This window comes from Mobula birostris, chromosome 8 (genome assembly GCF_030028105.1).
Source record: "Mobula birostris isolate sMobBir1 chromosome 8, sMobBir1.hap1, whole genome shotgun sequence".
NCBI lineage: Eukaryota > Metazoa > Chordata > Chondrichthyes > Myliobatiformes > Myliobatidae > Mobula > Mobula birostris.
This window is the reverse complement of record NC_092377.1, coordinates 49632173-49659713: the sequence shown is the minus strand read 5'-3', so window position 1 is coordinate 49659713 and position 27541 is coordinate 49632173. Positions and strand designations below refer to the sequence as shown.

The 27541-nt window shown below is 40.8% G+C and overlaps 1 protein-coding gene across 3 annotated transcripts; it reads right to left on the bottom strand.

The window, feature by feature from the left end:
* Positions 1 to 1913: 1913 nt before the first annotated feature.
* batf3 (basic leucine zipper transcription factor, ATF-like 3) lies at positions 1914 to 27139 on the bottom strand. Of its 3 annotated transcripts, none has more exons than XM_072265164.1 (4): positions 26990 to 27139; positions 26250 to 26757; positions 26050 to 26154; positions 1914 to 5917 (listed from the first exon to the last, which is right to left on the bottom strand). In XM_072265164.1, exons 2-4 carry the CDS (start codon positions 26322 to 26324, stop codon positions 5705 to 5707), a joined length of 393 nt encoding a protein of 130 aa, XP_072121265.1. In that variant the 5' UTR covers positions 26325 to 26757; positions 26990 to 27139; the 3' UTR covers positions 1914 to 5704. The 3 variants fall into 3 exon arrangements, with proteins under 3 accessions (XP_072121265.1, XP_072121266.1, XP_072121267.1); XM_072265165.1 differs by having other exon boundaries at positions 27012 to 27139; XM_072265166.1 differs by lacking the exon at positions 26250 to 26757.
* Between the last annotated feature and the right edge of the window lie 402 nt (positions 27140 to 27541).

Genomic DNA, 27541 nt, shown 5'->3' with positions numbered 1-27541 from the left:
ATCATAAACAGTCTGGTATACACAGTGACATGTCAATCAGAAATTCACCTGAGCAATGCTAATCTTCTGCTGATCAGTCAAGGCAAATTTCACCTGCTGATGATACCTGTGGATGCAGTGCCTTAAATGAACGTTAACACCCACAAACAACATACATTCACAGAGAAAGCTTCATTATCAAATTTAAATGTTATATTACTGCCTGGAATGAGGAAAATTAATATTAATTCAACAGTATCATGCTGACTAACAAAAATGACAGTTTGAAGAAAATTTCATAACACTAGAAGCTGTTCTCAGAATATTCCTGCCTAACCAAACAATCACTATTGTTATTGCATGCAAATTCTATACAATAAAAATTTGCAGTAGTTCCTGTGAGAATAAGGGAGTTTAGTTTGTAATCAAACACTTAAAGTTCCAGATGTACTGTTGGAAGTGCCCTGCCTGGTTGCATCATGGCCTGGTCTGACAATTTAAATGTGTGGGAACATGAGCTGAAGAGACTAGTGCACTCCGATTCAGATTTAAATGCATACACTGCCCGACGCACATCCCTCTCCATCATTGGTAGTACCTACAGGATGCATCAAAGATCAATGCCATCTTTTCACAGCCACCGTTGGGCAAGGGGTACAGAAGCCTGGAGACCCATACCAACATGTTCAAGAGCAGCTACTTTCCTTCCACCATTTTGGTCCTTGAACTAATTGGCACAATGGTAATCACTAAGCTTAGCAACACTCTTGACCACTTTAATCAATTTACAATGGACTTCTTTTGCTGTAATTCTATTCTTTCTCATAAAATTTATATATAATTTGTTTTATTTTTCCTGTGAATGCTACTTTTGTGATGCCATGTGCCCGTGATACTGCTGCAAGCTAAGTTTTTCATTGCAACTGTGCAGACACGTACTTGTGTTTATGACAATAAACTCAATTTCGCCTTTGAACTATGCTTCTGCGAGAAAATGTTTGGAATCATGAGAATGAACGTCAAACCCTTAAACTGTGTTGCTAGATGTATTGGAACATAACTGTTTGCATTCCATAACGACTATTCTATCCGCATCTGTGAATTTACTGTATGATGAATCTCATGTGTAGGTAATTCATCAGAACCTCAAGTAAGAATACCTGAGGCTTTTGATGAGCCTTAAGGCCTGGCACAGTATGTTTTACAGTAGCCGTGACCCGGGTTCAATTCCTGCTGCTGTCTGGCGGAGTTTGTGCTTTCTCCCTGTGGCTACATGGGTTTTCTCCAGGTGCTCCAGTCCAAAGATGTGAGGGTTGGTAGGGCAATCGGTTATTGTAAATTGTCCCGTGATTAGATAAGGGTTAAATCAGAGGTTGCTGGGCAGCATAGCCTGATGGACAGCAAGGAGCTGTCTGTGCTCTATCTCAATAAATATATAAATAAATACTATTGAGCTTACATGTTAAATGCAATCATAACAGCATACTACTCCGTTTCCTGAAAAGAAGAATTCACATTCCTGTGAAATTTAAAGGAACAATTCTGTGACGTTACTCTGTTGCTCCTGATGCCTAGTTGAGCGGCAACAGCCAAAACTTAACATAATCATTCATTATTATCCTCCATATTTATATTAAATCCATTGAATGCAGTTTTACACACAACTGAAAGGATATATCGAAATGAAATAATTTTTTTACATCAGTTTCAAAATGAACATTCACGAGAAAAATCTAACAGAAACTCATTGAAAGCTTCAATAAGATTTAAGCTTTTGAAGAATTTATCTTTTTTAATCTATTGATGAGCGTTTAAGAAATCAATCGAGTTGCCTTTATCTAATTCAATAGCTTAATAATAAGAATATTTGAAGAGTAAGAATAGAAGGGAGAAACACAGTTTACATATAACTCATCACCATAACTCACCACAAATAATTGAAATGATTCAACAGTTTATTGTGAAGAACATTTTAAAATTAGGTCTTATTTGTGCATTTAAAAGATTATCAATAAAATGTCACTGAATACTTAATTATGTAGAATTGTAGTAATTCAATCAAATTATTCTGAATTACATAAATAATCTCCAAATACTGAAGAGGGTAGATGGTATTGAATTGAACAAATGATCAGAATCTACTTGGAGATGACAGTGAGAATTGTTTAACTAGGCTTTGGGGCAGCAGGCAGAAAGATGCAGAGTTGCAAATCCGCAGTGAGTTCATCAACTGCTAACAAGTTGGCACATCCAGTGGTAGTTTTGCTTAGCTGCTGCTCCAAATACTGATGCTATCTTCATAGAATTACAGAAGCTTATAGTGGAGGATCAGGCTACTCAGTCTACAGAATCGAGCAATCCTGTTTGACAGCACCACCCTCTACAGTCTTCATCTTCAGCTGTTTTAACTATTCTCTGATTTCCTCTTACAAGATGCTACACCTAGAAACTGGTTCAGCTCAGACTTCAAGCGTCAAATGATCACTGGACTTCGATAGGGAGGATGATGAAAAATGGGCTAGTGGGCCTCGCATGACATGACAGACACACTTCAGAGTCTTTTACGTCCTGTCAGGATTGCTATCAGAGACTGCTGGCAGGACAGACTGGAGCCCAACTGATCAGTCCTTGGCATAACCCCAGGAACATATGTCGTGCCATTGGATAGCGTCAGGGTACATTCCATGACTTCTGTCATGAGTATCTAGGTGGGTTTCTGAAATTCCAAGCATTTGACATACTTACCCTTACCTTGAAGCAGGAACCGGCCAAATATTGTAAATATCGTAAATGCAGTATCACAGTAATTTGGGGTATTGTTAATGCCTTATAATTCAGACACAATTAGCAAACCTTTAGGTGTGAGATACTTTCCCCAAAAATTTCTAGACCATTTTCATTAAAAGTAGATCAAATTGGAATGCAGAGGGCTTGCGATATAGGATCAAGGACTAGCAGCAAGTTAACTCTGCTTGTCATGCTTGCTCTGCCATATGTCATGGATGATCTAACTGGAACCTGAACTCTGCATTAGTGCCCATCTCCAAAAACTTCTCAATGCCTGCTTACCGCCGCCTTTTAGGGCAAAAATAGTAAAAGACACTTCTCCCACTGCTTTACAAGGAAGTTTATTCAGAAAACTCACAACCATTCGAGGAAATAAAAACCCTCATATCTGCCTTCACTAAGTGACTCCTTATTGTCAAACATTGACCCCTGGCTCTAGATGCTCGCACACAAAAAAAGATTCTATTCACACCCTGTGTACCCTTCCTGTTCAAGACTTATCAGAATCAAATAGGCTTCAAAGATGAAAATAGTTGATACTCCAGATAACCGTCAAATTGCAGAAAGCATGTTTAAGACACTGATTGAAGCCAAAGTATATTTATGTACAAAAATTGATGAAGGCAGAAATAGCCACCAAAGCATATTGTTTTGTAGGCATCATCACTCAGATTGCAATTGGACAGTTTTACTTGGATGCTTCTCTGTGAGGTTTGAAGTAAACTTTGTGTGTTTATGCATCTACAAAGTCAGAATGAGCTGACTTCTTCCTCACATTTTCTACTTATTCTACAAATTTCAGAGAACAAAAGAAATTTTTTGGGATGAGACCAACTACTTTGGCAATCAACCTTGTTTTGCACTCTCTTACCTAGGTGAGGCAAGTTTCCACTCTGCACCTTGCAAAGATTTTTGATGCAGTGATGGGCTGATCAATCCTTGGGGAGGCAGAGAAAGAATTCATTCTACCAGTTGACTACAATCAGATGCACTCCTCATCATTTAAGCAGCTGCATCATGATTGCAGACCACTGAGCAATATCTAATACATTACCTGCTTTTTCAATTTAATCGAGGTCACATGAGGTCATTTTGCTGATAGCAGGCATAAAAACACAGCAATCGATGTAATCCAATGAAAGCCACATAATCATTCACACATATTAAAAAATACAACAGATAATCGAAATGTAACAGTTTGTGCCATATGGCTCTACTAAAGCCTGATTTATACTTCTGCATCAACTCCACGTGGGAACCTACGCAAGTGACCGACATGCGTTGTGAGCATTTATACTTGTGTGTTGGTGTGTCTGCGTTGCTCTGCAATTCGTGCACGTCGTGCATGCGCACACACCTGCCCCCGCAAGGCTTCATGGTCATGGAAGTCTTTCTCGGGGTAAACAAGTTTAAAGCGAGCGTTTTTTTTCGTAAAAGCGAAATGTGTCCATAATTTCAGAGGTCTGTAAAGCTTTATGGAAAGCATTGCAGCCAGAGTTCCTTCCCTGCCCTTCAGTCGGCCAATGGGAAGCTATTGCAGTGTAGGAGGAGATGCGATGCTACCAAGTGGACCAATCACAGTTGTTGCGGTCTGTGTTGCTGCGACGTGCAGTTACGTTTTGGGAGAGGTGCGCGTCAGGCTCTGGCGTAGGGATCCGCGTAGGCTTTGTGTAGGGTTTGCAGCGACGCAGTACCTACGGCATCGAGTTGAAGCAGAAGTATAAATCAGGCTTAAGGCTCAAGATAATCATTATGTGAACTCTTCACAAATGCATTAGAATTTCCTCTTGTTTCTTTGAAAGTGGAATTGTTAGCCCATTAAATAGTGGGATGAGATTTTAAATATTAATTGTTCAAAGCATTAAAATGTGGTCTGGGTGTCGTGGAAAAGTTCATCACTGGACAGCTGAACATTGGCAACCAAAATAAGTGAATAGAAAGCTGATAGATCATTATGTAAGTTCGCTCAGTGGAGCTGTGGGCAGTGCAGGGTGAATTTTTGGGCCTCATACTTCCAGACATTTGTGTTTTAGCTGTAAAACATCATCAAAACAGTTCATCTACATCAGAAAGTAAACCACTCAGAATCTAAGAAGACAATTCATTTTACATAAAGGTGGCACCACATTCAGAGGCTATTGAATAGTATTCCTTATTAATATCCATGATGAGATAAAAGCTGAACAATTCTAGGCTATTTAGAAATAGCTCTGTGTAAATAATTCGGTGCAGAATCCTGAGAGTTTGGTTCCTTCAAGCTTAGAGGAATTGAAACACCCATGCGGTGTTTCAGTGTTTCTCTAGGGCACATGGTCACAAAATGTAACTTGTTCAGTTATCAGTTTCTCAGTGGACTGAACACTGCTTTTTTCTTTTCGTGTTGGTTTCAACATAACAAAATTTTGATTATGTATAGAACATAGAATAGTACAGCACAGTACAGGCCCTTCGGCCCACGATGTTGTGCCAACCCTTAAACCCTGCCTCCCATATAACCCCCCACCTTATGTGTTTCAAATTAGAATCCCTGAGAGTTTGTGCCCCAATGTACCAACCATGCTTCAAGTACATAATTGTTGAAAAAAAATTGCAAATGCTGCATTTGACTTGTGGGGAGTTTTTCCACCAAAAACGTCCAAGATATTAAAAAAAAAGCTGCACGTTTTCAAAATACTTTCTTCCTGTTCAATAGGGTGAGTTTAAGCTAAGCAAAAAGTACACACTGAATAATAAGCTTGCAAAACTTGTATCCTTAGGCTTGGCCAAACAGTGTACAGGACCACAGCAGCATCATTTAGGTCACAATTAGGACTATCATAAAGGCAATACTTAGGACAATAGACTGCATACAAGAATCAAATATACTTCAAAATATGAATATATATGTTAAGTTCTCACTAAAAAAATACCAAATTTAAATCTTCATTGCTTGAGCCATCTATGAGACTCCACTTTGGCCTTCATGAGATAAACAGCTGGCGATTATGCTAGGGTGAGGTCTGGGTGTTGTGATAAAGTTCATGGTACAGTGTATCATTGGACATACTCGTTCATGATCTTTCAAAGCATCTGATAAATGTTTCACTTCTTCACTAAGTTTCCTTATTTCCCTTTTTAGCGCAGTGTTTTCCTGTTCCAGCCCTTCATATTCCTGTAAAAAAAAAAGCAAGTCTTAAAGAAGAGGAACTCAAACCCATTTTAAAAAAATGAGTAAGCTAAAAGAATATTAATCATTAAAATTAGCTTCAGTCAAGTTGCCTGGGAATTTAATCTTACAGTACCAGAGTTCAAAACAAGAGGAAATTGGGGTGAAAGCCTTCATTCACACATATTTTCAGTGCATGATCATTACAAGTGAATTGCTCATACATGTGTAACATTGGGAATCAAAAGAGCAGACAGAAATTATAATTGGTTTGTTAACCTTTACATAAACATAAAGATTTACCTAAGCAATTATAAGAAACATGGTTAGAGATGACAGCCGTCAGGTGGGTGGGGAGAGGGCAGAAGAGAACGGACAGTAAAAGATGAAAGAGGAAAAGATTATTAAAAAAAATAGAATAGGCATTTTTTCAGGACAGAAAGCTGGATCGATTTCTGGATTAGTCTTTTTTTAATCTACAATTAGAAATAGATTGGTTTATTCATTGTTAGATTTCTTTGGCTTTGATTCCAGCATGACCTGATCTATACCAACGATGTGAGTCTATATCAATGGCTCAGAAGGTTCTAGGGTCTGGATATTGGAAGAGGCTGAGCTACCTGACACAGGCCTGCTGGGATGGTTGACCCCTTTCTGTGCTGTAACAAAACTTTATCGGGCCAAATGAAACTAACACTCATCCAGTAGACTGGAATTCAGGGAGGATGGTAGGAGATGGGCCATTCTGAGCAAAATAAGCCAGCTGAGAAGTAAGACGTGGATTGTTAGAAAAAGCTCAAGCTTAGTGTTGCAACACACATCAAAGTTGCTGGTGAATGCAGCAGGCCAGGCAGCATCTCTGGGAAGAGGTACAGTCGACGTTTCAGGCTGAGACCCTTCGTCAGGACTAACTGAAGGAAGAGTTAGTAAGAGATTTGAAAGTGGGAGGGGGAGGGGGAGATCCAAAATGATAGGAGAAGACAGGAGGGAGAGGGATGGAGCCAAGAGCTGGACAGGTGATTGGCAAAGGGGATATGAGAGGATCATGGGACAGGAGGCCCGGGGAGAAAGACAAAGGGGGGGGGGGACCCAGAGGATGGGCAAGGAGTATAGTCAGAGGGTCAAAGGAGAGTGAGAGAAAGAATGTGTGTATAAAAATAAATAACAGATGGGGTACGAGGGGGTGGTGGGGCATTAGTAGAAGTTAGAGAAGTCAATGTTCATGCCATCAGGTTGGAGGCTACCCAGACGGAATATAAGATGTTGTTCCTCCAAACTGAGTGTGGCTTCATCTTTACAGTAGAGGAGGCCGTGGATAGACATGTCAGAATGGGAATGGGATGTGGAATTAAAATGTGTGGCCACTGGGAGATCATGCTTTCTCTGGCTGCCAGAGCCAGAGTTAGTGCTGTACTGCTTAGTGTTGTACTGCTCCTCCTCCATGGTGAGGAGTGGGGACGCTAGGTCGGGGCTGAACATCAGGGTGTGTGCTCACAGCATTTATAAAGGAGCAGGTTCTAGTGGGTGGGAGTTGGCAAGTCCACGTGGTGCAATGTTAATAAGGTGGTCTCTCGGCTCTTCCCAAATTCAAGCAAGATCAGCACAGGAAATAATAAGTGGCCACTACCTTACTGTAAAAGCAAGGGCCAGTCCCCATGGATTTTCAGTCATTCATGTTTTTTATTAATCTACAGTAGATCGGGTAATGAAAAAGCATTGCATCAAAGTAGGAAGGGAAGTATCTTTGGATGTTCTCTGTTTTTTTCTTTTAGATTACCAGCATCAGCAGATTTTATTTTACTCTTCAAGTTTCATTTGATGACAAAACATTACAATTTAGTCTCCTTCCAAAACTTTCTTGGCCTCCATTCTTCCTGCAGGCAACAGAGTAACTCATTCTCTGGCCCCCGCTATTCTGACCAGCTGGGAAGATGTGCAAAAAAAAGGAATCCTATTTAAGATATTCCATAGAAAATTCATATAATATTACACACTTAAATGCAACACGGCAGGCCAAGAAGTAACACTAATACTATTCAATAGAAAATGTGAAAAACAAGAACTTGTGTTCTCAAACCGCCGTTCACAATCTTAGGAAATCCCAAAGCATTTTACATCCAATGAATTACATTCAGGGTTACGACTTAAGCAATTTTTGTCAATCTATTAATTGAATATTATTTTAGGGATAATAACAGCTGAAATGACTCCACAGATCTACTTCAGACAGTGACCTGAGAAGTGATCCTTGATTTGCGCCCCTCTTACTACAATGCATCTCTGATTCTTCACGGCCATGCTTAAGACCTTGGAGAATAAAAGCTCAAACAAACCAGTCTTGTCAACTTCTCTTCAGGAGACCACAGGTAGGGAAGAGTTTAGCTTTAATGCTAAGCCTCATTTTGAACTAAAGCATGTATACACATATACAGCATCTGATGATGTTTGCTAGCTACGAGCTGTGTTCATCTGTATGGAAAGGGGAAAGGAGGAGGGCACATTCTGTGCTTTCAGGAAGTAAACCCTTAAAATAGGATCCTCTGTGTCTTCAAGAAATTAATTTAGTAGCAATTTTGTAGCTTTTGCTGAGAGTTGTTTTCTGGGCCACACTGATCTCCCAAAATGTAATACCTCACATTTATCCACTTTCAGCCACATAACTTGTTGATCAAGATCCCCCTGTATTTTTTATAACCTTCCACATTACCTAGAACACCACCTATTTTATTAGCATCCACAAACTTACGAACCGTGCCTTATATATTCACATCCTATCCTTTATATAAATTACAAACAAGGGTCCCAACATTGACCCCTGTGTCACACCTTTAGACACCAGTAGTCTGTGAAGAATACCTTCGACCATTGCCCTCTGCTTCCTATCACTGAACCAATAATGAAGCCAATCCGTTATCCATCTCTGGATCACATGTGAACTAACCTTCCAGACTAGCTGTCATGAAGGGGCCTTGTCAAAGATCTTTCTAAGTCTGCATAGACCACATCCATCTGCCTTCTTGACTACCTCCTCGAAGGACTCCAAGAGATTTATCAGACATGACTTCCCATGCAGTAAACCATGCTGACTGTCCAGAATCCACCATCATTTTTTCTACAAATATTGGTAGATACTGTCCGTTGACATCCCCACCACTAATGTCAGACTCACTGGCCTGCAGTTTCCTGACTTCTCTTTGCTATCCTTTTTAAACAGTGGTGCCACATTAGCCACTCTCCTGTCCTCTGGAACCTCAACCGTGATCAGTAAAGATCTCTGCAAGGGCCTCCGGAACATTTTTCCTCTAACTTCCCAAAAGGTCTGAGAATGCACTAGGTCAGGCCCTGAAGATGCACTCTAAGGCCTCTGAAACCTCCTCCCTGCTAAATTGTATGTGGACCACGACAACACCACTCATTTTCTCTATTTCTTTAGCTTCCATTGTTTTCTCCACATTATAAAGGGAGAGAAATATTCATTAAAAATCTTATGTATTTTCTCTGGTTCCTCACCTTGCCTGCCAGATCGTTCTCATATCCTCTTTCTACTGTCTTTACTTCTCTCTTAAGTGCACTTGTACTCTTCTTGTAGTCATCAAGAGATTCACTAGTTCCCAATTGATTAAGTTTGTCTCCTTCTTTTTCTTAACCAGAGTTCAATATCTCTATTCATTATGAAACTTCATTGTTCATTACTTGGCTGACTTTATTCTTAATTTTTAATTTTTAGCAAGGCATTTGATAAGGTATGTCATGCAAGGCTTATTGGAGAAAGTAAGGAGATCCAAGGGGACATTGCTTTGTGGATCCAGAACTGGCTTGCCCACAGAAGGCAAAGAGTGGTTGTGGACGGGTCATATTCTGCATGGAGGCCGGTGACCAGTGGTGTGCCTCAGGGATCTGTTCTCTTTGTGATTTTTATAAATGACCTGGATGAGGAAGTGGAGGGATGGGTTAGTAAATTTGCCGATGACACAAAGGTTGGGGGTGTTGTGGATAGTGTGGCGGGCTGTCAGACGCTACAGCGGGACATTGATAGGATGCAAAACTGGGCTGAGAAGCGGCAGATGGAATTCAACCCAGATAAGTGTGAGGTGGCTCATTTTGGCAGGTCAAATATGATGGCAGAATATAGCATTAATGGTAAGACTCTTGGCAGTGTGGAGGATCAGAGGGATCTTGGGGTCCGAGTCCATAGGACACTCAAAGCTGCTACGCAGGTTGACTCTATAGTTAAGAAGGCATTGGCCTTCATCAATTGTGGGATTAAGTTTAAGAGCCAAGAGGTAATGTTGCAGCTATATAGGACCCTGGTCAGACCCCACTTGGAGTACTGTGCTCAGTTCTGGTCGCCTCACTACAGGAAGGACATGGAAACCATAGAAAGGGTGCAGAGGAGATTTACAAGGATGTTGCCTGGATTAGGGAGCATGCCATATGAGAATAGGTTGAGTGAACTCGGCCTTTTTTCCTTGGAGCGACGGAGGATGAGAGGTGACCTGATAGAGGTGTACAAGATAATGAGAGGCATTGATTGCGTGGATAGTCAGAGGCTTTTCCCCAGGGCTGAAATGGCTAGCACGAGAGGGCATGGTTTTAAGGTGCTTGGAAGTAGGTACAGAGGAGATGTCAGGGGTAAGTTTTTTTACGCAGAGAGTGGTGAGTGAGTGGAACGGGCTGCCGGCAGCGGCGGTGGAGGCGGAAACAATAGGGACTTTTAAGAGACTCCTGGATGGCTACATGGAGCTCAGAAAAATAGAGGGCTATGGGTAAAGCCTAGGTAGTTCTAAAGTAGGGACATGTTCGGCACAGCTTTGTGGGCCGAAGGGCCTGTATTGTGCTGTAGGTTTTCTGTGTTTCTATGTTAAACACTCAATACCTCCTTTCTGCCAAGTACTTCAACTTTGATGATATGACTGCTAAGTTATAGTTGTTAAAAGCTTTCTGGAAGTCTACCTGTTATTTTATCAATCTGGTTAAATATGATTAGAGTCCTGGAGAGATGTGGCACTAAAACAGGCCTTTGGCTCACCAAATATGCACTGGGCATCAAGTACACATTTGCCCATAACAAGTCAGTGTTGCCTTGTCTTGCAGCAGTATGGTGGAAGTTCCAGGTGTCAAGGGCCATGAAGTGTGTGAAGTTACCATAACTAGAGAGAAGGTTCTTGGGAAACTGAAAGGTCTGAAGGTTGATAAGTCACCTGGAGCAGATGGTGTACATCCTAGCATTCTGAAAGAGGTGGCTGAAAACATTGTGGAGGTATTAATAATGATCTTTCAAGAATCACTAGATTCTTGAAACTTGCAAATGACACTCCATTCTTCAAGAAGGGACAGAGGCAGAAGAAACAAAACTATAGGCCAGTTAGTCTGACCTCAGTGGTTGGGGAGATGTTGGAGTCGATTATTAAGGATGCGGGGTCAGGGCACGTGAGAAAATAGGCTATAGTCAGCATGGATTCCTCAAGGGAAAATCTTGCCCAACAAATCTGTTGAAATTCTTTGAAGAAATAACAAGCAGGATAGGCAAAGGAGAATCGGTGGATGCTGTGTACTTGAATTTTCAGAAAGCTTTGATAAGGTGCCAGACATGAAGCTGCTTAACAAGCTGCGAGCCCATAGTATAGCAGAAAAGATACTAGTAAGGATAAAGCAGTGCTGGTTTGGCAGGAGGCAAAGAAAGGGAATAAAGGGAGCCTTTTCTGGTTGGCTGCCTGTGACTAGTGGTGTTCCACAGGGGTCTGTTTTGGGACCGATTCTTTTTATGTTATATGTCAATGATTTATTTATGTTTTATGATTTATGTTATATGTCAATGGAATTGATGGCTTTGTTGCAATATTTGCAGACAATATGCAGATCGGTGGAGGAGCAGGTAGTTTTGAGGAAGTAGGGAGGCTACAGAAGGACTTAGACAGTTTAGGAGAATGAGCAAAGAAATAGCGATGGATTGAAGTGCTGGGAAGTATATGGTCATGCACCGCAGCAGAAGAAATGAAAGGGTTGACTATTTTCTAAGTGTAGAGAAAATAGGGAGTCCTTCTGCAGGATTCCCTAAAGGCTAATTTGCAGGTTGAGTCTGTGGTAAGAAAGGCAAATGTAATGTTAATATTCATTTCAAAAGGATTAGAATATAAAATCAAGGATGTAATGTTGAGACTTTATAAAGCACTGGTGAGGCCTCACTTGCAGTACTGTGAGCAGTTTTGGACCCCTATCTTAGAAGGGATGTGCTGAAGCTGGAGACGGTTCAAAGCAGGTTCATGAAAATGATTCCAGGATTGAATGGCTTGTCATATGAAGAGTGTTTGATGACTCTGGACCTGTATTCACTAGAATTCAGAAGAATGAGGGGTAACCTCATTGAAATCAATTAAATGGTGAAAGGCCTTGAAAGAGTGGATGTGGAGAGGATATTTCCTATGGTGGGAGAGTCTAAGACCAGAAGACACAATCTCAGAATAGAGGGGTGTCCTTTTAGAACTGAGATGACGTGGAATTTCTTTAGCCAGAGATTAGTGAATCTGTGGAATTCTATGCCACAGACAGCTGTTGAGGCCAAATCTTTATATATACTTATCGTAGAGTTTGATAGGTTCTTGGTTGGCCAGGGCATGAAGGGATATGGGGAGAAGGCAGGAGATTGGGGCTGAGAGGAAAATTGGATCTGCCTTGATGAAATGGCCGAGCAGGTTTGATGTGCCAAATAGCCCAATTCTGCTCCTATATCTTATGGTCTTAATTAATCCATTTTCCTCTTCTTGACTATTAATTATCTCCTGGGTCATTATTTCTAAAGGTTTTCCCTGCCGCAAGACTATACTGTTTGACTTCTAGACTGGGCCTATCGATACTCAGCGTTTTGAACCAGGAAGCAATAATCTCCATATATTGACACCGCTCCATATCCAAAGAACCCTTGAGGATCCAAGGAAAAATCCCATCCAGTCCTGGAGACTTACCCACCTCAAGTTCAGCCAACATTTATTATAGCTCTGTCTTGTGAATGTTTAACTTAAATGTCTCAACTATCTCTTCTACTATTACTTTGGAATCACCTTCATTCCTGTTGCATACAGATACAAAGGGTCAGAATCCACGTGCAAGGTCTCATTTTTGGAGATAACCAAGGGGTACAGAAGTGAGGCTTAGGTGCACTTATACATCATTATGGAGGTCTGATATAATGAAAAGACATGTGCCTGGTTAGATAAGTATTTGTAAATATAGATAACATTCTGCTTTCCTTTCAGTAAAGTGTTCCTTTAAGTGCTGCATCATGAGATTAATTTGTTGTATACGTTGCAAGACTGACACAGCTTGAGAAGCAACTGTCATAAATTGTTGTGCCTTTTTGCAGCTCCTGGTCTCTGTGTGAATCTATACAGCACCCTTATCTCACAGTCTAATGGGGAATACTAGTTAAGTAACCAGCACTGTAACTTACAGTTTGTGTTTCTTTTTTGAGATCTTCATTATTTGCATAATTTCTCTGAAAGGCTCGTTTTCCAATAGAAGGACAACAATGTCAGTAAAAGTGAATTCACGCTTCAGCTCACTTCCCCTGTCTATGAGCAATCTTAAGTCCATGTAATTGCATGGGTGTAATTAACAGTATTCTCAAAATTTCCCTAATGTGTCAAAGCTTATGAGTACCAAACCAACAAAAGCCCTAAATCCTAGCAGGGAGGAGCATTTTGAATCATCATCTTCATCACCTAACCTGTGATCTAAATTGTCATAATTTTCTATTTTAATAACAAAATCATGTGGTGATGCTTTGCATTTGGTAAAAACATTGGTAAAAATCTATTCACCTATTTCTTGTAGAGCTATGTTAATGGCCTAAAAGGTTTCTCCTTCTGTCTGTGTCATATTTTAGCCTAAATTCAAACTCAACATGCCTCTATTAATATAATAAAAATATACAATTTGCTTAGCTCCTATCACTTGAAAGAATATGAATTCAGGAGCTGAGAAAATATAGATTGTTAATTACTCTAGGATTTTACCCTCAGATTCTTGTAGGGATATTACAGTATTCTGCAGATGCTGGAAATCTTAAGCAGCGCACAGGAAATGCTGGAGGAACTCAGCAGTTCAGGCAGCATCTTTGGAGGTAAATAAACAGTTGACGTTTCAAGCCGAGACCCTTCTGCTTCTCTCCCCCACTCCTTTTTTGGTTTTCCTTCCTTCTGGTGGGCCACTCACCCCTCTTCACCTCCCTCTGGTTCCCCAACTCCACCCCCTTTATTCCACAGTCCGCTATTCTTTCCTGTCAGATTCTTTCTTCTTCACTCCTTTACCTCTTCCATCTATCACTTCTCAGCTGCTCACAACCTCCCCCTTCTCTTACCCACAAACCTTCACCCTCACCTGTCACCTGCCAGCTTGGACTCCTCCACCTTCTTATTCTGGCTTCTGCCCCCTTCCTTTCCAGTCCTGATGAAGGGTTTTCACCCAAAACTTTGACTGTTATTCCCCTTCATAAATGCTGCCTGAACTGCTGAGTTCTTCCAGCACTTTGAATGACAGCCTGTCCCAGATACAAAACGGAGCACTGATCATCAAGCAATGATGTCAGCCCCTCTGCCCTCCCTGTCCTATAAACTCTCAGACAGCAAGGCCAATTATATACTTTCAAGTAGCCAGCTCAATCTTTTTCAAAATCACAGTGCACTGCTCTAAAAAATAAGCAGGCAGTAATTTTTCACAGTATCATGCTCTTACAAAGTGAACCAACTGCTAAAACTAATCAAAATTGTAAAACTCTTTGGTATCTGTAAAATACGCAATAGAGCAATGTTTTACTGAAAAATACCCACCTGTGAGTGCCAGGCTTTTTAATACTTAATTCACACTTCATGCACCTGTGTTTTAACCCATGTTACATATTTTGTGGAATACCAAAAGGAACCCACAGTCTGGTTAAGCATCTTTAATTATCAAATTATAAAAGATAAAAATAAAGTTTTACAGTGAGGGAAAGGGTAAGTGTTGGCTTCTGAGGCCAAATGTATGGCTCATTCCCAATCACTTCAGTCAGTGGAAACTAGGGACAAAAACCAGAAGACTGTGGTCGAGTGAACTAACACTTTTCACCATACTTTATGAACAACTGAGAAGGAAACAATAAACCCATGAAAGAAATCCATCAGCTGGTTTAACCGGAGCACCCAACAAGCTAACAGTGGACAACGTGTAATCATTTCAGATGAAGCAAGATCAGACATCTTGCAATTGATATTTTCATGAAGCTCACCATTACAGTGGGCATTTAGTCGGCGTCAGCTTCTAATCCAGACAATACTATTGGGTTGTCTGCTTTCTTAATATACAATGGATTCCGGTTAATTGGGCCATCAGTTAATCAGGGCAGCCGCTTATTTGGGACAACTCTTAAAGAATAAAAACTAATCAATAAGATAGCTGGTATTCCCTTTGTTTATTTGGGACACCACGCCGCTGAACTGGGACAGGAAACTTGCCAATCAGTTTCTAACTAGTGTCAGTCACGTGCATTTGTGTGGCCATTAGACACTACATTGTCCTTAGAGTGAATAGTTTTTAAATAACACCAGTTGTGTGTGCTTGTGTTATGTTATCCATTTGGGCCGATGGACGCAAATTCAAAGAGCATTGATTTCTGATAGTAAACACGAGGAATTCTGCAGATGCTGGAAATTCAAGCAACACACATCAAAGTTGCTGGTGAACGCAGCAGGCCAGGCAGTATCTCTAGGAAGAGGTACAGTCGACGTTTTGGGCCGAGACCCTTCGTCAGGACTAACGAAGGTTTGTCAAGACAAATCTCTTACTAGCTCTTCCTTCAGTTAGTCCTGACGAAGGGTCTCGGCCCGAAACGTTGACTGTACCTCTTCCTAGAGATGCTGCCTGGCCTGCTGCGTTCACCAGCAACTTTGATGTGTGTTGCTTGATTTCTGATAGCTTTGTTTTATTAATTTTTTTAATAATTCAGATCCTTGCCAAGATGGCACAAGAAAATGACATCAGCTGAAAAAATTACCCTCCTCTACTAAATTAAAAGCTATCCTCCAAACACCACTCATCGTCAGCTAACAGAGATAACTGCAGTGCCGAAATCTACAATTACATGCTTGATACACCGCAAGGGCCCAGTGGGGAAGGACCACAGTATAGGTTTCTCCACCCGTGGGAGTGGGAGGGGTCGGGGGCGGGGAGTATACCCCTCAACAATGATATGGTAAGCTGGACTGCTGGAGTTGCACATGGGTGGCTATAAATACGGATATGTACTGACTATAATGGAAACGTATGTAAAGAATGAAAAGTTATTGAATGGTTTATTGTATATATTTAATTTTGAATACAGTATATTTTGAAATTTTAAAAAATCTGCGAGATAAACTGCAAGAAGAATATGCATTATTCAAGGGACAACGGGGAACATCTGAGAAGGAAAAGCAAGAAGGTAGGTATCCAGTTGTTTAGGAGGATCTCAATCAATGATTTTCCATTGTAACTGGATGAGGTATGCATGTCAGTAGACTAATATTTGAAAAATAAGTCAGAGGAGCTAGCTAAGAAGATGGAAATGTTGGCACCACATTAAATTCAAGAAAGCAAACAGTGGGAAAGATGGTGCTAAAGTTGTAATTGCAGAAATGTGGAAATCTACAAAACTCCCCTACTTGCTTCAAAAATTTTGTGCAGATGATATCTTCAATGCTGATGAAACAGGTCTTTTTTCATCATACCATGCTGAACTGTTCCCTTGGCTACAAAAATGCAACACAATTAGGTTCAAAGAAAGCAATGAATAGCATAATAGATTGATTTTTGCACTTGGCGTCTGTGCTGATTTTGTTCATTTACAGTCAATCAAAGGAACACAGCAGTGTACACTGGATGAACTCTTCCATCGATCAATTTCAGGAACTAATACACAATTTGTCAGTACAGTGGTATTGCTAGTGTTATAGCTAGTCAATTTCTTTTCTGTATTTCATTTAAATACCTATTTCATTACTCAGTTAAAAGGTAGTTTATCTCTTTTATGACCACAAGATCACAAGACAAAGGAGTAGAAGTAGGCCATTCGGCCCATCAAGTCTGCTCCACCACTTCAACATGAGCTAAACTATTCTCCCATCTAGTTCCAATTTCTGGCTTTTTCCCCATATCCCTTGATACCCTGACTAATTAGATACATATCAATCTCCTCCTTATACATCCTCAATGATTGAGCCTCCACAGCTGTATGTGGCAACAAATTCCATAGATCCACGACCCTCTGGCTAAAAAATTTTTTCCTCATCTCTGTTTTAAATGGGTACCCTCTAATTCTAAGACTGTGGCCTCTTGTCCTGGATTCACCCACCAAGGGAAACAGCCTTTCCACATCTACTCTGTCCAACCCTTTCAACATTCAAAATGTTTCTATGAGATCCCCTCTCATTCTTCTATACCCTAATGAATACAGTCCAAGAGCCGACAAATGCTCCTCATATGTTAGCCCCTGCGTTCCAGGAATCATCCTCGTAAATCTTCTTTGAACTCTCTCCAACATCAGTACATCCCTTCTAAGATACGGGACCCAAATCTGCACAGTATTCCAAATGCAGTCTCACCAGTGCCCCACAGAGCCTCACCAACACCTCCTTACTCTTATACACCATTCCTCTTGAAATGAATGCCAACATAGCATTCGCTTTCCTTACCGCCGATCCAACTTGGTGGTTAACCTTTAGGGTATCCTGCACGAGGACCCCCAAGTCCCTTTGCACTTCTGATTTTTTAATTTTCTCCCCATCTAAATAATAATCTGCCCGATTATTTCTTCTACCAAAATGTACAACCGTACATTTCTCAACATTGTATCTCATTTGCCATTTCTTTGCCCACTCTCCTAAACTGACCAAGTCTCTCTGCAACCTTTCCGTTTCTTTAACACTTCCTGCTCCTCCACCTATCTTGGTGTCATCCGTAAACTTAGCCACAAAGCCATTTAATCCATAATCTAAATCATCGATCATCAATATACATTGTAAAAAGAAGTGGCCCCAACACCGACCCCTGTGGAACACCACTAGTAACTGGCAACCAATCAGAGGAGGATCCCTTTATTCCCACCCTTTACTTTCTGCCTATCAGCCAATGCTCCACTCATACCAATATCTTTCCTGTGTTTCCATGGGCTCTCATCTTATTAAGCAGCCTCTTAGGTGGCACCTTATCAAAGGCCTTTTGAAAATCTAAATATATAACATCCACAGCCTCTCTCTTGTCAATCTTATTTGAGATTACCTCAAAAAATTCCAATAGGTTGGTGAGGCAGGATCTTCCCTTCATGAAACCATGCTGGCTTGGGCCTATCTTGTCATGCACCTCGAGGTATTTCATAACCTCGTCCTTGAGGATCGACTCCAATAACTTTTCCAACTACCGATGTCAGACTAATAGGTCTGTAATTTTCTTTTTGCTGCCTCCCTCCTTTCTTAAATAGTAGAACTACATTTGCGACCTTCCAGTCCTCCGGAACCATGCCAGAGTCTATTAATTCCTGGAAGATCATTTCCAATGCCTCCACAATCTCTAAAGCCACCTCCTTCAGAACCCATGGGTGCACCTCATCCGGTCCGGGAGACTTATCTATTCTTAGTCCATTCAGTTTCCCAAGCACTTTCTCTCTAGTAATCTTGACTGTACCTAATTCTATTCCCTGAGACCTCTGGCTATCAGGTATGTTGCTAATGTCTTCCACTGTGAAGACTGATGCAAAATACTCATTTAGTTCCTCTGCCATCTCTTTGTTACCCATTATAATTTCTCCAGCATCATTTTCAATCGGTCCTATATCTACCTGTGTAACTCCTTTACTCTTCATATATTAAAAAAACTCTTAGTATCCTTTTTTATGTTAATTGCCAACTTCCTTTCATAATTCATCTTTTCTTTCTTGATGACTTTCTTAGTTTCCTTCTGTAAGTTTTAAAAAGTTGTCCAGTCCTCAGTTCTCCCACTAATCTTTGCTTCCTTGTGCACCGTCTCTTTTGCTTTTATTTAAGCCTTAACCTCTCTCATTGCCACATTTGTGCCATTTTTTCATTCATGATTTTCTTTTTTCTTGGAATATACTTTTCCTGCACTTTCCTCATTTCTTGTAGGAATTTCATCCAATTCTGCTCTACCGTCCCTCCACCTAGCTTACTTTTCCAATCTACTTGGGCCAGTTCCTCTCTCATACCACTGTAGTTTCCTTTGTTCCACTGAAATATCGATACACCTGATACCAGCTTCTCCTTTTCAAATTTGAAACTGAACTCAATCATATTATGATCACTACTTCCAAGGGGTTCCATTACCTCCAGCTCCCTAATCGCCTCAGGACCGTTACACAGCACCCAATCCAAAACAGCTGATCCCCTGGTGGGCTTATGGACAAGCTGCTCCAAAAAGCCATCCTGTAGGCATTCTACAAACTCCCTCTCCTGAGATCCAGTACCTTCCTGACTTTCCCAATCCACTTTCGTATTAAAATCCCCCATAATTATCTTGATATTTTCCTTCTGACACGCTTTTTCTATTTCCAGCTGTAACTTGTAGTCCACATCCCAGCTGCTGTTTGGAGGCCTGTATATAACTGCTATTAGTGTCTTTTTACCCTTGCCATTTCTTAACTCGACCCATAAGGATTCTATCTCTTCTGATCCTATGTCCCTTCTTTCTATTGATTTGATATCGTTACTTACCATCAGGGCCACGCCACCCCCTTTACCTACCTTCCCATCTTTCCTATACACTGTGTATCCTTGGACATTCAGCTCCCAATCACATCCATCATTTAGCTATGACTCGGTGATGGCCACAATGTCATATCTTTTAACCTGTAGCTGTACAACAAGGTCATCCACTTTATTTCTAATGCTGAGTGTATTTAAGTACAGTACATTTAGATCGGTATCTGTTACTGATTTTGCTATATTTCTATCGCACAGCAAATTATCTTGTCTATTCACCTGCCTGTCCTTCTTGCCATCTTTGCTGCACAGTATCTTTGACTTATTTCTATTTTCCTCTTCCTTGACCCTAACACCCTGGTTTCCTTCCCCCTACCAAATTAGTTTAAACCCTTCTTAACAGCTATATTAAACAATCCCACCAGGATATTAGTACCCTTTGAGTTCAGGTGTAACCCATCGTTTTTGTATAAGTCATACCTTCCCCAAAATAGATCCTAATGATCCAAGAATTTGAAGCCCTGCCCCCTGCACCAGTTACTTAGCCACACATTCATCTGCTTAATTCTGCTATTCTTACCATCATTAGTGCGTGGCTCAGGCAGTAACCCTGAGATTATTACTCTGGAGGTCCGGCTTTTCAATTTTCCTCCTAGCTCCCAGTAATCTTCCTTCAGGACCTCCTCTCTTTTTCTGTCTATGTCATTGGTACCAACATGTACCAAGACTTCTGGCTGCTCGCCCTCTCTCCTCAGAATACTCTGGACCCAATCTGAGATATCCTGTACCCTGGCACCAGGGGGGCAACACACCATCCAGGTATCCTTGTCCGGCTCGCAGAATCTCTTGTCTGTTCCCCTCACTATGGAATCCCCTATAACTACTGCATGCCTTTTAAAAATGACTTTTTAATATTTCCATGAAACTTCGGCTAATTGCTTTATTGGGCCAAAATATACTGGTCCCAATGTGTCCCAATTAGCCGGAATTCACTGAATTTTCATAGCATCTTTTGCACATTAATTGAAAGACACTTTGACCAAAGTGATCTAGCTAAATGGAAAAGCAGTAAATAAATAAATCCCAAACATTTATAACTCCTTACTTAAAATCCAAGGATGAGATATCGTAATTTTGGACTTCAGTTAGCTCTGTAAAAACTAACGCCTGATTTTAAGTTGGCCAGTCATGATCTGCACTGAGGTTGTGATGGCATCAGTTTATTTCTCTGTCATGAACCTATCAATAATGAATTGAAGTTGCTGCCTGCACTCATATCAAACTGGGCACCATCAATGCATGACTCAGTCACACCTGCAGCTCCACAATTCAACCACTCAGCTGAGCTTCAGAACTGTAAAAAGAAGCACTCCTCTATATCTATGATATAATTAGAACATAACTTATATTTTCCCTGATTTTCCAGAGATAAAGTACTAAGAGATCTACAAGCATAATTAAACTATCACAACTGTCATATTACGACAGGACTCCATTCCTTTGAGCAGTTTGCAAGTTGGAAGCGCAGCTGTGAGCCGGTTCCCTGGTGGTAGAAAATGCTTGCAGCATCACAGTGGCAGGCAAGCCCATACCACCACGCTCCCAGAATGCTTGTTTGTATGTACTGGCTTTACATAAATTGGATGTTCATAAGCTGGGGAAGACTTGCACTTGTTAATGTGCCAAAATGCAAACCATTGTAAGTCATGGAATAAAAAAAATTCTTGATCATTGTAGCCTTGTTTGCTAAATAATCAAAGATTAAAATATCCATGCATGAAAATGCTCTTTTTCCTTCAGTTTCGACATGTAACAATGAAGAACGTATGAGAATGAAGTTACAAACATCACAGGAAGTGGATTGTCACTAATTGATGGGAAATTAGTAGCGGAGTAGCATGCTTGAAGACCTAATTTACCTTAAAATGTGTCTCTGCTCTTCCTTCAGTGGAGGGGCATACTGCAACTAAGCAGTAAAAACTGAATAACATTGGGTTCCTTCTTCTAGTAAAGAGAAGGCTGAGGGATAATCAGATAGAGTCCTTTAAAATAATGAAGTCTTTTGATGTTTCATTTGATGGCAAGGGATGCTAAATATCAGGCAAATACTTACCCAGGTTATGAATTCAATATTCATTATAGTTTCATTTAATGTATGAACATCTGGATAAGAGCTTTAAAGTGTACCCACGGTGTCAGTTTTATCTCAATAGTAATATCTGTGTACTTTGCTTTGTAAATAGATAGGTTGACATTTCTCTTACATCCTCTTATATGTACTAAGTTCATAAAAAATATGCCATTGTTTATCACTTCTAAACATTATCCACAATGTTTTTATGAACAGGGAAATATAGGAAATCTACTGTAAATACATAACATCCATCCTTTTGTACACTTCAACACTTTTAAAGTTTGCTCCAGTTAGATCATCTAGAACTATAAGTCGTGTACTTGGGATAAGATGGTGGATATTTCAGACTAAGATGAGTAGATATTGTTTTGTGCCAAGGTTGTATATCTCAGATATTCTCTACGCTACAGAACACTGGTTGCTGAGAATATACAAGATGTGGTGAATGATTTTTTTTCCCCAACACTAAGGGAATTCACAGATCTAGCTCAAGATGGGAAAGTGGGATTAAGGTCTGCTTTCTGGCTTCTGGACTCTTTCTTTCCAGGCCTGATGAAGGATCTCAGCTCAAACATCGATTGTTCATTTCTCCCCATAGATGCTGCCTGACCTGCTGGGTTCTTCCAGCATTTTGTGTGTGTTGCTTAAAGTGAGCTTTGATGTTCAACAGCAGAGCAAAGTAAATATTGGCCTACTCTGACTCCCACGTTTTATATTCCCACAGATTTAAAATGTTATAAGTATTTCAGTCAATTCACGTGATTGAGGGAGTTTACAGCTGAACAAAGTGGGAGTGGGGGGGTATGGTAGACAGCAGCTTTCATCACATTCCAGTCGGGGGTGATACAAGAGAATCTGATCCAGGCATTCTGTCAACACAAGGAGCCCAACAATGGCCATGCTCACTGTGTCAGCCGGAGTCCAGGCCTCATTCCTGAGCAACTGCATTGCCTCCCCAGCCTCCCTCTTCCTGGACTTCAGAAGCAGCTTCTCCACTCTAATAAGGGTAACTCCTTATTGTGTAGAGGGCAGAAAGTCAAGCCATGCTCTCAGCACAAGTTTGTAGACTGAGCATGTACCTGTAAATGTCTGCACTCCAAGATCAAGAATACAGTAATGAATTAGTTATCTTTGTTCAGCAGTTCGAGAATTCAAGTCTGATTAAAAGATAGATTAAACAGAGTTTTACTTCGCATTTAACCAATACTTTACCATATTTGTCAGTGACCATCTGAAGCAAACAAGGGGGGAAAGATTCCATCATCAGTGTAACTTTCAGAGCTTACAATTCTAAGAAATGGTATATTAATTAATCCTAATTACAGTCATAAGGAAAAGCCAACAAGATAGATATGATTGTACAGTACTACAACAATTAGAGTCATAGAGACACACAGCTCATAAACAGGCCCTTAGGCCCATCTAGTCTGTGCTGAACCATTTAAGCTGTCTACTCCCATTGACCTGCACTGGGACCTTCGTTCTCCATACCCCTACTATCCATGCACCTATCCAAGCTTCCTAAACATTGAAATCGAGCTCGCATGCTCCACTTGTGCTGGCAGCTCGTTCCACACTCTCTGAATGAAGAAGTGCCCCCTCATCTTCTCCTTAAACGTTTCATCTTTCACCCTTAACCCATGACCTCTGGTTGTAGTCCCACCCACCCAACTTCAGTGGAAAAAGCCTTCCTGCATTTACCTTATCTATACCCCTTATCATTTTGTATACCTCTATCAAATCTCCTCTCAATCTTCTATGTTCCAAGAAATAAAATCCTAACCTATTCAATCTTTCCTTGTAACTCAGGTCCTCCAGACCTGGCAACATCCTTGTAAATTTTCTCTGTACTCTTTCAACCTTATTTACATCTTTCCTATAGGTAGGTGACCAAACCTGCACACAATACTCCAAACTAACCCTCACCAATGTCTTAAACACCTTCAGTGTAACATCCCATCTCTTGTACTCAATACTTTGATTTATGAAGGCCATTGTGCCAAAAGCTTTCCTCACAACCCTATCTACCTGTTGATATATCATATCTCTGTCATCTAGAGTGATTAGCTTTTGAAGAGCCTTGGCTTTTGATAAATACTTCAAGCGTGAGAAATGAATCAGGAAAGACAACACTTGCATGCAAGGCATGTATAAAGAGGCCATTAAAAAAAAGTCAAATGCTGTGAACCTGTAATACTTGTTTACATAATACCTTTTGTATCACAAATCCTTCAATCCCACTATGACCTGAAAAACAAAGAGGAGCAACCACAGTCCCTCAATCGTCTATTGAGGCTTTGCTTCTTATCTTTTTCTTAGATCCCTAAAGTCCGCCTACAGGAATGGCTCAGCGGCGAGAACCAAGTGATAAAGCACGGCTGGTGTCCTTATGACTGGACAGCCAGGGCTTCCACAGGGCTCAATACATCAACCCCTTTTTTGTAATATATGTTAATAATTTAGCCAAAGTGCAGAGGGCATGGTTAAAAGGCTTGTTCAGAAGTGGCCCTGTATTGGCAGTGACCAGGAGAGCTTTAGACAGCAGGAAAGGTGTACCAGCTGGGCAGCTGATAGGTGAAATCACTTGACAGGGAAGGTGGGTGGGTAGGGAGGGGGGTAAACAAAGAGCTAGAGAGCAGCAGAGATCACAGAGGATATCTCACTGAGCTTCCATCAAAGAGAAGATTTCAACTTCTTCAGAGGTGTACACCTTGAAAAGACTTTGCCATGGAGCAGCAAATCATAAAGACAAGAGGTCCGTCAGATGCTGAGACCCTTCTATGACCTGCCAGCTTGTACTCCTTTGCTTCCCCCCATCTTCTTATTCTGGCTACTTCCCCCTTCCTTCCCAGTCCCAATGAAGAGTCTCGAACCAAAACCTCAGCTGCTTACTCCTCTCCATACGTGCTGCCTGACTTACTGAGTTCCTTCAGCATTTAGTGTGTTGCTCAAGATTTCCAGCTTCTGTAGGAAACTTATTACAGGAAAGAGGTGATTGCACAGGAGAGGGTGCTGTGACATTACACAAGATTATACCTGCAAGGAAAGAACAGACAAGCTGGGACTGTGTTCTCTGAAATACAGGAGTCTGAGGAGAGACTTAACTAAGTTGTATAAATAAGACCTATTTACTTTGGCAAACGAGTCAAAAAACAAAGGCAATAATTAAAAGTGGCATCTTCCCCTCTGCCATCCGATTCCTAAATGGACATTGAACCCTTGGACACTATCTCACTTTTTTAAAATTAAACAGTATTTCTGGGGGGTTTTTTTGCACGTTTTTAAATCTATTCAATATACGTATAATGTAAGTGACTTACTTGTTTACTTATTATTATTATTATTATTAGGGTTTTTCTCTCTTCTGGAGTATTTATTGCATTGAACTGCTGCCGCTAAGTTAACAAATTTCACGTCACATGCCGGTGACAATAAACCTGATTCCCATTCTGATTTTGAGATGAGATTTTTATTTACCCCGAGGGTGGCAGGAATCCAAAACTGACTACTTTGAAATGTAGTACAGGCAGAACCAATTACTACTACATTTAAACAGTACTTGCCCGTGCACAATTAGATTTGTGACCCGCAGAGCTGGATAGCTAGATTAGGTTGGGTTGCTTTTTATCCGACTAACACAGACAGAATTGACGGAGTGGCCTCCCTCTGTGTAATAAATAATTTAATGATTAAGATTTTCTGCGCTCCCCCCCCCAATGTTACTGTAAATGATAAAATAAACAAACCTTTTGTAGCATAGCTACTTTATATTATCAGGCTCCTAATCACATTGAGTTTACGAAGTGCATGAATGTTAGCGCCTGGGAAATTTCCCAAACAACTAGGTTTGCGGTTAGTAAAGGCCAAGGCCAATTAAAGCCGTGACGGTCTCACGCCTCAATATTCAGGAACCTGGCATATGACACATTTAATGGCAGAATTCTTTCTTATAGGCTCTTCCATGGTTTGGAAATGTACAGTCACAGTCCAGATAAATTCGATGAAAGACAATTCCCCACACAATGTAAGAAATTTTAAAGGAAGTCATAGCTTTGCCAGTGGGCCAGTCCGCACGAATACCCGCATTAGACATACATTTACTGGACCTTCAAATACAGCTTTAAATCAATTACTGCTAGATATCTTAAAAGGGCGACATTACTGAAACTTACTGATATTGTTTCGTTATGTCTAATAGCATTTAGAACTGCAGTTTGGGGTTAATTCATTTCATTATCCGCAAATGAGCGGGCCACCGCTGGATCTGCGGCTCAGAGCTATACCTTGTGTAGTTTATCTGCCTTCAGGGTCTGTTTCTTCCGGCTTCTTTGCGCAGCGATTCTGTTTTTTTCCCTTCTTCGAAGTTTCTTGTTATCGCCACCACAGTCCTAGAGTCCAAATACCAGATCTTGCTTTACAATATGCAGTGACAAATGACCTGCACAGTGCAATACGTATAGTGTGAGAGAGACTTTCTACTGACCTGAGACGCCCGGGCCGAGCCGCTGCTGTTGGCTGGATCATGTGCAAGGAGCTCTGCAGAATCTAACCCAGACATGGCATCCAAATAATCAGATTTATGTGTAAACACATGCACAGCTCTAACTGATTGCAAACGAAAGGAGTTCAGCGTAGCATGCTCTCAAGAGGCCGGATTTCCCATTGAACCAGTGTACGGAGCTGGAGTCAAGTACTGAGGGAGATGTCTAGCACGCCGTTTGCCATCGATCATCGATCTGGCAAAAAAAACTTCACGCTTTGATGTAATTGTAAAAGGAAAAGCAGTTCTGAGAGTTTCACATTGTCCAAGTAAAAAAAAACAAATTTCTTCTTGGAATGCGTATGCCAAATTTCAAGTCACGTGTTTTGGTTTTAAATTTAGGAAAGTCGAAATCTCCGAACTTCCACACTATCAGGTAGAATATTCGCTGGGCTGCCTAGCCTCAATCAGACACACAGTTCGAGGCACGAATTTTTTTACCCGATTCTTCCTAAAAGTAACACCAGACGATAGTTACTGACATTGCTCAGTCTAGAAGCTGACTTGCTCAAAAATGTTAATTGGCATATCCCGATTAAAATAGTAATTCACCGGCTCAACTGAAAACAATACACAATAACCGGATTTGGGCTTCGTTTCAGATTCATCCATAAACCGTATAAGCAATAGAATAAAATTAGATTTAACGGCTTCCACCGGAATATTCCCCGTACCCAACTCACCGTAAACATCGCGTTATTTTACCTGTCACGAACTCCAAAGTAGTCAAAAGTTCTCCTTACGCTTTACAAATTTCTCTACTTGCGTAGTGTATCTGAAAAGACAGTTCAACTGCGTGCAAGTATATTCATCCCTTCCCACCCACAAAGAACATGCTGTACTATAGCGACAGTTCATCAAAGCCATGTCCTGGGCGTATCCAGAAGAACAAACCTATCAAAGCGAACCGCCTGTTTCCCAGAAGAAATGACTGAGTCGCTCGAAATTAAGATGGAAAAGTAAAAGAATAACACTACAGCGTCAAACAGTGGAAAGCTTGCTCGATCAAAATGAGCTTGATTGAGTTGTACATTAGGTTCCTACACTGCCCTGATTCATTTTGTGATCCTGCGGGAGCACTTCTATATCGCTGTTGGTGTTGGGGTAAAGATATTAGCACCTGTCTATATTTATGGGCTGCATCGATTCTATCTCTTGGAGTGTACAATTAAAGAAGGCTTTCTTGAGATCTATAAAAGCGAGAACAGAATGTGTTTTAGTAGACGCATTTTATT

Excerpts from the sequence above, each read along its gene's own strand:
- batf3 (XM_072265164.1), bottom strand. The coding sequence starts at position 26,324 with ATGTCTGGGTTAGATTCTGCAGAGCTCCTTGCACATGATCCAGCCAAC. Across the intron at positions 26,155-26,249 it reads GCTCGGCCCGGGCGTCTCAG|GACTGTGGTGGCGATAACAA; the intron begins GTCAGTAGAAAG and ends TTTGGACTCTAG. Across the intron at positions 5,918-26,049 it reads AGGCAGATAAACTACACAAG|GAATATGAAGGGCTGGAACA; the intron begins GTATAGCTCTGA and ends TTTTTTTTACAG.